Source organism: Microtus oregoni, unplaced genomic scaffold, assembly GCF_018167655.1.
Source record: "Microtus oregoni isolate MIOR12 unplaced genomic scaffold, Mior012 000074F_000, whole genome shotgun sequence".
In the NCBI taxonomy this organism is placed as follows: Eukaryota; Metazoa; Chordata; class Mammalia; order Rodentia; family Cricetidae; genus Microtus; species Microtus oregoni.
The window spans coordinates 852,914-866,263 of NW_024543987.1; the positions used below are offsets into that span (position 1 = coordinate 852,914).

General features: G+C 37.5%; 1 protein-coding gene across 2 annotated transcripts in view; it reads right to left on the reverse strand.

The window, feature by feature from the left end:
* Nucleotides 1-2,468: 2,468 nt before the first annotated feature.
* LOC121441177 (BCLAF1 and THRAP3 family member 3-like) overlaps nt 2,469-13,350 on the reverse strand; it is a 60,183-nt gene continuing 49,301 nt past the window's right edge. For both annotated transcript variants that reach the window (XM_041642305.1, XM_041642304.1), the window contains one exon: nt 2,469-4,205. In XM_041642305.1, coding sequence (XP_041498239.1) covers nt 4,134-4,205 — 72 coding nt within the window. In that variant the 3' untranslated portion in view covers nt 2,469-4,133. The remainder of the gene's footprint in view (nt 4,206-13,350) is intronic.

Here is a 13,350-nt window from a genome sequence, read left to right on the forward strand (position 1 = left end):
AAATATATTTTTCAATAGAAAAAATAAGTGTATATTCCAAAATACGAGTTCTCTCTGTGATATGGTAATGGACAGGTTTTTATTTTTTTTAAAGATTTACTTATGCATACAGTGTTCTGCCTACATGCCAGGAGAGGGTACCAGATCTTTTTTCCCCCTTTGGTTTTTCGAGACAGGGTTTCTCTGTGTAGTTTTGTAGACTGGCCTGAAACTCACTCTGTAGACTAGGCTGGCCTCGAACTCACAGAGATCCACCTGACTCTGCCTCCTGAGTGCTGGGATTAAAGCGTGTGCTACTACCACAAGGGCACCAGATCTCACTTTGGATGGTTGTGAGCCACCATGTGGTTTCTGGGAATTGAACTCAGGCAGGTCCTCTGGAAGAGCAGCCAGTGCTCTTAACGTCTGAGCCATCTCTCCCGTCCCCAATGGGTAGGTTTTTTTAAATCTATATTTATACTGAGATAATTATAAATTCACATTTATTTGTAAAAATAACAGAAAAATCCAGGTACAGTGGCACATACCTGTGATTTTAGTACTTATATTATATAATGAGATTCTGCCTCAAAAACCAAAACAAAACAAAAGAAATAATACAGCAGAACCCGGGTACATTTTACTCATTTTTTCTTTTTAAAAAAGATTTATTCATTGTATATACAGTGCTCTATCTGCATGCATGCCTGCATACCAGAAGAAGGCATCAGATCTCATTATAGATGGTTGTGAGCCACCATGTGGTTGCTGGGAATTGAACTCAGGGCCTCTGGAAGAGGAACCAGTGCTCTGAACCTCTGAGCCATCTCTCCAGCCCCCATTTTACTCATTTTTAACTAACATCCATTTTTAAAACCAGAAAACCCATCAAACAAATAGTCAGAGGTTCATCTAGTAAATAGGAAAAAAAAAAACTGAACAAACTATTCAACCAGGAATCAACTTCTTCCTCAACCTTTTGTGTCTGTGTTACAGTATTTAATGCTCTATTTAGAAATTCTATCTTTGTGGATTGTTCCCTCTAGTGGTTTGAAAATTTCCAGAGCAGGGGTGATCTTACTATTTTCACCGTACTACCAGTGACAAGTCTAGCAAATGGGAGAAATGAGAGGAGGCAATAATATGGGGACTCAGCCAAAACCTTTCTGGGATGTGGCAATGGCTTAGTGAGTAAAAGCACTTGCCACACAAACATGAGGATCTCGATTCCGATATCCAGCACCCACACACAGCCATGTAAGATAGCACATGCTTGTAATCTGAACATTCCTTCAGCAAGATGGGAGATGGAGAAAAGAGAGTACCTGGAAGCTTGCAGGCCAGCTAGTCTGACATATGACACAGCAAACAAGAAACCCTGTTCAAACACGGTGGAAGGCAAAGGCCAACACCTGAGAGTCTCCTCTAACCTCCATGTGTTTAATGACATATGAGCACTTGCGCTCACACATACAAAGATAAAAAGAAACTCCTCAAGTCTTAGGCAGTTAAGCATTTAAGAATTCAGATTCTTTTTCAGGCCAGTGAAAGTGGTCTTGTTCAATTTCCATATAAAAATTTAGATATGTAAATCCTACTCACTTCTTACTGATTTCTCATTCAGTTAACATTTATTGAGTTTCTACTGTTAACTAGGATGTTGGATACTGAGGATTGTGGCTAACAAGACTGACATGGTCCCTATTTCTACCATATCTCTAAATTATTTTAATTTTAAATGTGTCCAGGATTATTTGTATATTTTATGAATTTTTAAGACAGCATCTCACACAGTACCTCAGGCTGGCCTGAACTAACTATGTAAATCAGGCAGATTTCAAACTTGGGACAATTCTATTGTCTCAGACTCCCAAGTGCTGGGATTACAAGTGTGAACCACCATACCTGGTGTGTGCTTTATAAAGCAAATATTTCTTATACCAATAATAATTTCTGAATACTATTTTGCCAGATATAAAACTTTGAATTCTGAGACAATGCCAAGAGGTTATCCAAATAGGCCTAAATTGGGAATCAGTTGTTAAATGAAATACTAAATTAATAATCTTATCTTTAGGAGCTACAATAAATAAAACATCTATAGTCAAGCTGTTTATCAGGCTTTACTTCTATGTACATGGCCATTTTCCTTACGAGACTACAGAAACCACTAAGGCATACAGGGCCCATGTGCCTCATTCTTTTTCTTGTTCACTGTTACATGAAACACACACACATGCATACATGCACGCATGCACTCATGCACACAGATCAGTCAATCAAATGATTGATTACTATAGTTTCAGAACCGTCTACTAAAATATAGGAACAAATAAAATCAACTATATTAAAAGTAGGTCCTGGACAGATGGCTCAGCAGTCAAGAGTACCAGCTGCTGCATCAGGAGGCCTCAATTAATTACCAGCATCTAATGGTAATGGTACCAGCATCTCATAACCACCTGTAACTCCAGGTCCAGGTGCTACAACGTCGTCTTTTGGTCTCTGTGGGCATGGCATGATACACATGCAGTAAAAACCATCTATACACATAAAATAATAAAATAAAAAATTGAATTTGATGGACTGAGGATGTAGTTCAGCTGGCAGAGTTCTTGCATAACATGCATGAAACACCTTATAAAAACCACAAATGGTGGCAACATGCCTGTAATCCCAACACTCTAGAGATCCTCAGTGTCATTCATCCTCAGCTATATACTGAGTTCTGCATTAGCCTGGGCTACATTAGACCCTGACTCAAAAAAATTAAAGTAGTTTTTTTTTATGTACTGAGTCAATGCAAACTTGCCATATTACTGCATACATGATTTTCTCCTTAGCCCCAGTTTCATGTATAGGAGGGTTGGAAAACCTGATTTCTAGGAATGGCACACAGTACAAAAATCAGGTCGTTTATTCATCATCCAGTTAACACCGAATCAAAGCTCCAACGTCCCTTATCACTGACCCACTTAAAGAAGAGTGGTCCTTGTATGAGAAAGAATTTAAATAAAAATTTAAAAAAGAAAATAAGGAAAATATACATCATTATGTGTTTCCCCAGTATTCAACATCAACAAAGATTACCCAGAGTTGTCAGTCTCATAAAGAATTAAAAGCATGTTCTCACCAACTGCCAGGTAATAGCTTCAAGCAGAAAGAGCAACAATATTTTATTTTCTTACAAATAAATATTTCACAAAAATTTGACTGGGAATGTGTATGTACTTTTAAACAGAAGGAAAGAAAACAAAGAAGTAAGTTTCAGGACCTACAGACTGTATTGAAAATCTCATGGACCCTATCTTACATATAGTAGGCATATAACACCTATCAACTGAACCAAAGATATGCCCTCTGTAAGATGGGTCCGCAAAATGTCTAATACCACAGTAGTAAAGTACAATGTTCAAATATGTAATTTTGTCTGTCAGATTTTAAAAGCCTTTAAAAATATAATATGCACAAGCTTGCCCTGAGGGAAAAGAAGATGGAATAGAGATTACAAAATCCTTACATATTTTCCACAATAGCATTTGAAACTAGAAAAGAGCAAATAGTCATGGGAATACCCAAGACACACATTTACTAACAGTTCAGTGCACTTGCCATGACCCGATGGAGAAGGCGCACCTTTTCTCTAGGCTTTTTATATTTGATTATGAAATGGATGATGTACATAGGCCTTGATCTCCAGAAACTTCAGAAAACTTCAAGTTAGAAGTCAAAATGTCATCAGAAAAAGAAAAGCCAGTATAAAATTTGCTACTGTAAGGCCACTGTTTAAAGTTATTTCATGTATAGACACTATATAATTCTGATGTTTGTTTTTATAACATAAACAAAGCTTTCAACATATAAATGTTTAGATATAATTTGATTAAATTCTCTTGGTGAAACCATACTCAGAAAAGGATGTATCAACAAATAATGCCCCCAAATGATCCTGCTGAGAGTTTTTGCAAAAGAGTTGTAGTTAAATACAACTTTAAAACTGAATTAACAGTGATTAACAGTGATTGTTAAGTGTAAAAAAGTTGCAGTATTCCACTACTGAAAAATAAAGATATTTTATCAAGAAAGTTACAGTATTAGTGTCTTAGTGTCAATTCCAATTCCTGACCAAACAAGATGCTCAGTTACATCCTCAGTTAAGTCCTCATGTAGGGCCAGTTCCATTGCAACAATTCCCAGTTGGTTTTCTGTGGCAATATAGTGTATTCCTATCAAGAGAAAACAAGAGAAATATGAGCTTCAATAGAAGAGTCAGTTATAACATTTGAGCTAGAGTTTGACCCATAGTGCAGTTGTCAAAATGCTTTCATCTGTATAGTGCTAACTTGCACCTCACAATTCACACAAAGTAATGTGGAACCCAGAAGATGCCATCCAAACACGGAACAAACCAAAACAGGCAAAACTGAATCAGACAACAACCCCATTAGATGGCACTGGTCTTTGCAAGTGGAGAAAACACAGTGCTCCTTGGGAGTTTTTTCTGGGAAAGCACTCTGGCCTAAACTCAAGATTCAAATGTTGCCTTTCTAGTCCCCAGCCTGATATAACAGAGGCAGAGACGTGCCTAACTAGCATGTTATCCTTTCCATTGCATAGTACTTCTTATTCCAAAACTACATAGGCTCTTGTAATGACTTGACAATTGCAAAGAAAGCTTTTAGAAAATTTTCAGATGGTTGTCAACATAAAGATATAAGGTTTCAATAAATATGAGAAAAAAACTCACAAGAACAGAACGATTATGATAAAAGTAGTAAGTGTGGGTTTTATATTGTGGTATGATGCAAAAACATTAAACTGCCAAGTACAAACTTGATACAAACTAAGCAAATAATAAAACTAAAAATGGCAGAATGATATGTATTTCAAAGACACTGAAAATAAAAATTTATCCAAATATATCCTTACCTTTTAACTAGGCTCTTACATTAAAACTGAAAAAAATGCAAAAGTGTGTTTATTTTTAGCATTCATATTAGAATGGAAATGTTTAATTCCAAATAAAAACAATGCTGATAGAAAAATCTTATTATTCCTTCTATCTTGCTTAATGAAATGTTAGCACATGCATATACATTTTTTAACATTATTCGTCTAAAAGTTGTAGATGGCATTGTATTTAATTCTTTATTAAGTATACAATATAAAACCATATATCTTCAAAGAAAATGTCACCAACTAACAACTTTGAAAACAAATTCTAAGTACAATAATTCTAAAGAAAACTTCAACTGAAAAATCTTATTTTTAAAAGCATGTAATACTTTGAAACTCCTTTCATCTTGACATAGTTTCTTATCATCTCTCAAACTGATCTCCCACTCCTCCAATGATTTGAAAGTTATTTTTAAATGTAATACTGGACTAGATTTTGTCTAGCTTTTCCCCTTTTTTGGTTTTCTGAGACAGGGTTTTTCTGTGTAGCTGTAGATGTTCTAGAATTCACTCTGTAGGCCAGGCTGGCCTCTAAATCAGAGATCCACCTGCTTCTGCCTCTCCAGTGCTGGGATTAAAGAAGTACATCACCACTAGCTTGTCTAGGTTTGGTTTTGTTTTCTTTTCTTCTCCAAGACAGGGTTTCTCTGTGTAACAGTTCTGGTCGTCAGGGAATTAATTCACTGTAGAACAGGCTAAACTTGAACTCAAAAATCCACCTGTCTCTGCCTCCCCAGTATAGGATTAAAGATGTGAGCCACCACCTCCTAGCTAAGCTTTCTTAACAACACAGGATCACTGCAAATGCTACCATGATAGTCTTATATGGGAGTCCCCTCTGTGTGCTGTGATTACCATTAATGAATAAAGAAACTGCTTTGGACTTATAGCAAGGCAGAACTTAAGTAGGCAGGGAAAGTCAGTCTGAATGCTGGGAAAAAGAAAAGCGGAGTCAAAGGGACGCCATGGAGCCATGGTCAGAGTCAGACATGTGGAAACTTTGCCAGTAAGCCACTGCCATGTGGAGATACACAGATTAATGGAGATGGGTTAAATTAATATGTAAGAGTTAGCCAATAACTAAGAGTTAGCTAGAGCTAATAGGCCAAGCAGTGACTTAAATAATACAGTTTCTGTGTGGTTACTTTGGTTCTGGGCAGCTGGGACGAACAAGTGGCCTCCTCCTTCTATACTAGTCTTACTGTGTCTCATCTTAATTTCCTGGGACCTTGCTACCCATTACTATCCAAGCAGCTGTCTTAAAGCACTACCTTTCCTTCTTACTCCACACAAAAGTATCCTCCTGCTACCATTTCAAATAAGAAATAAATTACACACAGTTTGAAGCCCTCAGTATATTGTGTATTTCTTTCTCCTTAAGACTACATACTACTGACGAACATGGACCAGAGAGGCTTCAGCTCTTTCTGTGTCTAGGTCTTTTTCAAGCTTCAGCTTATAACCTCTGGGAAGACAATGTCAGGGAAAGGACTTAGTGCACATCTCCTCACCACTCCTGCCACAGAAATCTTTCCCTTGAGAGAAAGTAAGCTCTTCAAACATATGACTTCTCAGAAAAGAGTTAACATAACAGGAGTTACTGTTATCCTTGGAAGTGTCTGCTTTCAAGGCTGGCCTATGGCTGACATTTCAGGGGAGTCTGACCATTAACTGGAGAGTACTCAAAGTGTAAATTACATGGTTTGTGCTATTTCCTTTTGAGAGCCTAGAATGTGGATGTGTGTCCACTAAGGGGTGCCCACATGATAAGCTCTTTGTAACAACACTGGGCCAACTAAGTCTCTAGTGAGCTCCAGCTGGCAACACTGCATATACATTATCATAGCCAACTGCTAAAGGAATTATTCATGCCCTGAGTTCCATTGGGAAATAACCCTCACAAATTTGTAGGAAGTTTCCCCTCAATTTTGCTGTGTATCCTTTCATTGTAACAAACCAGTCACATACCAATATAGTTAAATACTTAGTTGTCTCTGTAGATTATCAAACACAATTTTTGCTCATCTGGCAGATTTTGTTCACTAACCTTTTGGAGCATGTATGTATGTGTATATTCATGATCCAAATTCAATTCCATTAAAAAAACACATTTTTAAGTCTGAGAATGACAAAAAGTAAAACAGAAGGACAGACTGATGAGACATGGTCTAGCCTTAAGAAGTGGATTGTCTGGTTGACAAATGAGTAAGACAAACAGAAATAACTCAGAGACTAAATGAAACAAGAGTTAAAGAAGTGAGGCAGGAAGCTTGGCAAAGTTTTTCAGTAGCTCTACAAAGAAAAGGAGGGTTTTACAGTAAAGAATGGAAGTCAAGTTTGCTGGCATATGCCTGAAATTCCAGCACTTGTGAGGTAAAGCAGGATTAGTCTGAGGCCAACCTGAACTACATAGCAAGACCCTGCTTCCAGAAGGGTAGGTGGCGGTACTAAGGCTATTTCTAGCTCAGAGAATAGTAAGAATAATGAAAACACACTTAAAAATGCAGATGACTATGGTGAAAAGTGCCTGGAAAGAGATCTTAAGACTAGACCTGGGTAACAGGTTTGGTTTCTTTGTGTGAACAACAGATACTTGGAAAGTGTTTGCGTATATAAGTTATAATAGAACACTAACTATGCTAGGAACCAAGAGATAAGCAAATTACAGGATCAGGAAAACACAATGGTTGGAATGCTCCTAAATATAGGCCAATGATATCTAGGAATCTAGCTTATAATGAAGGGAGCATTTTCTTCCTTTGCTTCTTTCTTTCTTCTTTTTTTCTTTTTGAGACAGGGTTTCTCAACAGTCCTGCTGTCCTGGAACTCACTCTGTAGACTAAGTTGCTCTCAAACTCAAGAGATCTACCTGCCTCTACCTACCAAGTGCTGCTATTAAAGGTGTTCGCCACTATGTCTGGCTTGAAGAGGGACATTTTCAATTGGCAAGGAGAGGACAAAGTATTCAATAAATGATGTTATAAAACTACTAGTAGGAAACAGATCTTGGTTTCATATTATATCATAAAAAATCTAATGGATTAAGTATGTTAACTATAAAACCACTTGACACAGTAAAGAATTTTCCTAAGAATAATTTTGATATAAAACCTCAAAGTCATACTGAAGAAATATGACAGACTCACGTCAGTCTTGAAAAAGTTCAATGATGTATGAAGCCAACCTAAACAGTTGCCAAACATAAAGTAAATACTAGCAAAATATATGGTAGGGTAAAGCTTCAGTGAGTCAAGAACCCACAGAAAAGCCAGCCTGATCTATAGAGTGACTTCAGGACAGCCAGGGGTACAAAAAGAGAACCTGTCTAAAATAAGAAAGTAAAGAAGAAAAAAAACCCTCTAGGGAAGCAGATATATAAATAAGATACGCTATTAATAACCAAACAAAAGTAGATAATGATGTGGGATTCTCCTATGTATGCTGTAATACCACTGGTGAATAAAGAAACTGCCTTGCCCTGTTGATAGGGCAGAGTAGAACTAGGCAGGGAAAACTAAACTGAATGCTCGGAGAAAGGAGGCAGAGTCAGAGAGAAGCCATGGAGCCACCTCCAGAGACAGATATGCCGAAACTTTGCTGGTACATCACAGCCACATGGCAATACTCAGATTAATGGAGATGGGTTAGTTTAGGATATAGGAGTTAGCCAGAAATACACTTAAGCTATTGGCCAAACAGTATTGTAAGAAGTTAGAGCTAATAGACCAAGCAGTGATTTAATTAATACAGACACTATGTAGCCCAGGATAGGCTGGAATTTACTGTGTAGCCAAGACTGACCTCAATCTCACAAACTTTCTGTTTCACTGCTGGCCACTCCTCTCAAGTGCTAGAATTACAGGTGTCTACCATCATATATTGTAGAAATGCTTATCTTCTTTAAGAATGTATAAAAGAAGTTGGGCGGTGGTGCATGCCCTGAAGCCCTGCACTTAGAAGGCAGGGGCAGGAAGATCTCAGTTAGTTTGAGGCCAGTTTGGTCTACAGAGTGAGTACCAGGACAGTTAGGGCTACACAGAGAAACCCTGTCTCAAAAAACCAAAACAAAAAAGAAAAAAAGAAAAGAAAAAAGAAACTAGGTATACTTGTTCATAATCCCAGTACTTGTGTAGCTGAGGTTAGAGGGTCAAGAGATCAAGACCAACCTGGGCTATATGGTAAAATATTGCCTCAAAATGTTTTTTTTAAATATTTATTTATTACGTATACAATATTCTGTGTGTATGCCTACAGGCCAGAAAGAGGGCACCAGACCTCATTACAGATGGTTGTGAGCCACCATGTGGTTGCTGGGAATTGAACTCAGGACCTTTGGAAGAACAGGCAATGCTCTTAACCACTGAGCCATCTCTCCAGCCCTCAAAAATGTTTTTAAAAAAACATATAAAAGAGAAATGAATTAGAGAAGTCACTTCCCAGATCACAAAGTTTCAAAGGTGATATTGCTTCTGGTAACATATTCTTTATATGTTGACATGTTGCAACTCAGTAAATTCTTGATGATTCATTTGATCTCAGTTCTTTGTCTTTGTGCTGTATGACTTTCAAGCTTTCTTTCAATTCCCAAGGTCATAAATCCCAGTCTCAGACTTCCTTTCCATGTATCTTTTATGCCTTTCCTAGCCACGGGGATTTCTAAATGGTACCTAATGTATAGGAACTGAAGGAATACTGAAGTATGGATAGTTCTAAGGAACTTTGTGCCTTCCTGACCAGATGTACAAGTGCTGATGGTTTTTTAATGTCTATCTTCTTACCTCTTACATTTTATTTTTTTTAATTTCTTGAAACTAAAATATAATTACATTATTCCCCTTTCCCTTTCCTCCTTTCAACCGCTTTTTTTTTAAAAAAAAAAAAACCAACAACTAGGTTTTGGTTCTATTTTGATATATAAATAGACCATCAAAAGTATTTGGTTTTCTGAGACAGGGTCTTAGGCTGTATCCCTAATTCTCTTAGAACTCACTATATATCCCAAGCTTGCCTTGAACCCATGGTAACACTCCTATATTAGCCTGAGATTACATGCCTGAGCCACCATGCCCACTGTCCCTCAAGTTTTCCAAAAACTTCCTCCTGGAATGGGGCTTGTTACATGCGATATTTCTTGGTGATAGTAGATTAAAAACAAGCCCTGTTCCAGGAAGTAATGGATATACATTCCTCATTGTCCAGTTCAAATACAAAATTCAAGAATAAAGAGACCCATTATGGCCAGGCAATGGCAGTACACGCTTTTAATCCCAGCACTTAGGAGACAGAGGCAGGTGGATATCTGTGAGTTCCAGGACATCCAAAGCTACACAGTAAAATTCTGTCTTGAAAAGAAAAACAAAAACAAAACAAAAAAAGGAAGGAAGAAAGAAGACAGACAGACAGACATTATAAATGAAGACAGGAGACAACTAAGGAACTAAGGAACAGGGTCCTGGATTAGATCAGACTGTTCTTAGATTATATTCTCTTTGGTCCAAGATGGCCCTTTTCCAGGATCTTGACCAAAAGAAATCCTCTTTTGTCAGGATTATTTCCATTGGTAGGCTTTTTGTTTGTTTGTTTCTTTGTGGAAATTTCTAAAATCCCTACCCTTACCTCATCCAATCAGGTCCCTGCTGTCATTTAAAGTGCATCTTGCTCAGTCCAATTCAAGAAGGAAGCAGAGGACCAACCCTTGCTCAATCGTGTGTGTGTGTGTGTGTGTGTGTGTGTGTGTAAGTGTATATACAAAAACCCAGACTCCCTGTGGGGCAAAAGGTGTTCCAATTCTGGACCCTTCTCCTCCTTACAGAAGGTTCTCTCTCTCTCTCTCTCTCTCTCTCTCTCTCTCTCTCTCTCTCTCTCTCTGTGTGTGTGTGTGTACGTGCATGTGTGTATGTGTGTGTGCATGTGTGTGTTTGTGTGTGTATACACTTGAAGGGCTGTAAACAGCTAATGGATGTAAGGAGTCTGGCGTGCCAGAATAGAATTAACACAGGTTTGTCATGAATATGTGAGATTTTTGTCTTTTCTACTTTTCTATTTCTGCTTGGGATCTTATTTTGTGGGTAGTTGAGAATCAAATGCAGTTTTATTGAAGCCATTGTTATGATGCTAGGCAATTGAAGGGATGCACTAAGCACATGTCTAGAATCAACCCTTACCACTTTTCCAAGACTGTTTTATAGTAGAAATAGAACAGGAAGTATGCATCTGATAGCACAGAAAGCAGACTGCACTGAAGATGGGAAACACAAAATTCCCATCATGTTTAGCAGGCTTAGAAAAAACAATAAAAGAAGTCATATGGAACCACAAAAGACCACAGATAGCAAAGCAATCCTAAAAAGTAAGGACAATGCTGGAGGAAATTATATGATAGAGCTATAATAATAAACACAGCTTGATAATTGTATAAAAATAGACAGAAAGACCAATGGAATAGAATAATGGGTCGGGAAATAAAATGGCAAAGCCATTTCCACTTAATTTTTTGAAAAGGTGGAAAAATATGCTATGCAAAAAGAGCCTACTCAATAAATAGTGGCAGCAAAGCTGAATTTCTAGCCAGAGAAAAATGAAATTCGACTGGTCTTTCACCTTGTATAAAAATCAATTTAGAATGCATCAAAGACCTATAAAGCCCGAAACACTGAAAGTTTTAGAAAAAAACACAGGGGTGACTTTTCACGATATTGGGGTAGACAAGAACTTAATAGAACACCAACAGCACAGAACTAATACTAATATCAAGTGTAACTACATGAAAATAAAAAGTTTCTGCACAGAAAGGGAAATGGCAAACAGAGTTAAGAGAGCCCACAGAATGGGAGACAAGGGGCTAATATCCAGAATTCACAAACTGCAAAATTCCTAAGTCCACCCATTATTCTGCAATTTTTAAAAATTTATTTATTTATTAAAGATTTCTGCCTCCTCTCCGCCACCACCTCCCATTTCCCTCCCCCTTATTCTGCAAATTTTTAACTTCCTTTTTCTTTAGAGATAAGTAGTAATCCATTTTTATATGTACCAAATTTTCATTATCCACTCCTCTGTTGACTGAAGAGTAGGTTGATTCCAATTCTTTGCTACAGTGAATAAAGCAGTAATTAAAAATAGGTATGTGTGCAAATATCTTTATGATAGGGTATGAAGTTCTCTGGGTATATATGCCTAGGAGTGAAAAAGCTGAGTAATATGGTAGTTATTATTTTTTTATTGATTTTTATTGAGCTCTACATTTTTCTCTTCTCCCCTCTCTGCGTCTCCCCTTCCCTTCAACCCTCTCTCAAGGTCCCCATGCTCCCAATTTACTCGGGAGATCTTGTCTTTTTCTACTTCCCATGTAGATTAGATCCATGTTTGTCTCTCTTAGGGTCCTCATTGTTGTCTAGGTTCTCTGGGATTGTGATTTGTAGGCTGGTTTTCTTTGCTTTATGTTTAAAAACCACTTATGAGTGAGTACATATGATAATTGTCTTTGTGGGTCTGGGGTTACCTCACTCAAAATGATGTTTTCTAGCTCCATCCATTTGCCTGCAAAATTCAAGCTGTCATTATTTTTTCTGCTGTGTAGTACTCCATTGTGTAAATGTACCACATTTTCCTTATCCATTCTACGGTCGAGGGGCATTTAGGTTGTTTCCAGGTTTTGTCTATAACAAACAATGTTGCTATGAGCATAATTGAGCACATGTCCTTGTTACAGTATGATTTAGCATCCTTTGGGTATATATCCAAAAGTGGTATTGCTGGATCTTGAGAAAGGTTGTTTCCTAATTTTCTGAGAAATCGCCACACTGACATCCAAAGGGGCGGTACCAGCTTGCATTTCCACTAAGAATGCAGAAGTGTTCCCTTTACCCCACAACCTCTCCAGCATAAGTTGTCATCAGTGTTTTTGATCTTGGCCATTCTTACATTTACACAATGACTGTATTACTCTACTCCTACCAATCGTAAATATGGATTTCCTTATTTCTATACCCTCTCCAAATTCTACTCTTGGATTTGTTGATAACAACCATTCTGATTAGGGTGAGGAAATTATCTCAAAGTAGTTTTAGTTTGCAGTTTTCCTGATGGCTAGAGACACTGTACACTTTATAAAAGTTATTGACCATTTGCATTTCATTTGTTGACTGGCGCAGTTTTATCTCCTTGGCATTTTATTTCTGCAATTCTTTGGATTCTGGACACTAGCCCCTTGTCAGAAATACAAGGTTACACAATCTCAGAAATAAATAAAACCATAGCTCTCTCTCATATGCAGAAAGTAGCCAACGATAGATGTATATAAGGAACACACAGACATGTGAGAACAGTACAGCATGAAAAGGAGAACAAGAAAGACTAGGAATAAGGGAATGAGGATGGAGTAAATATAGGCAATAGACACAAGTTATGAAAGAG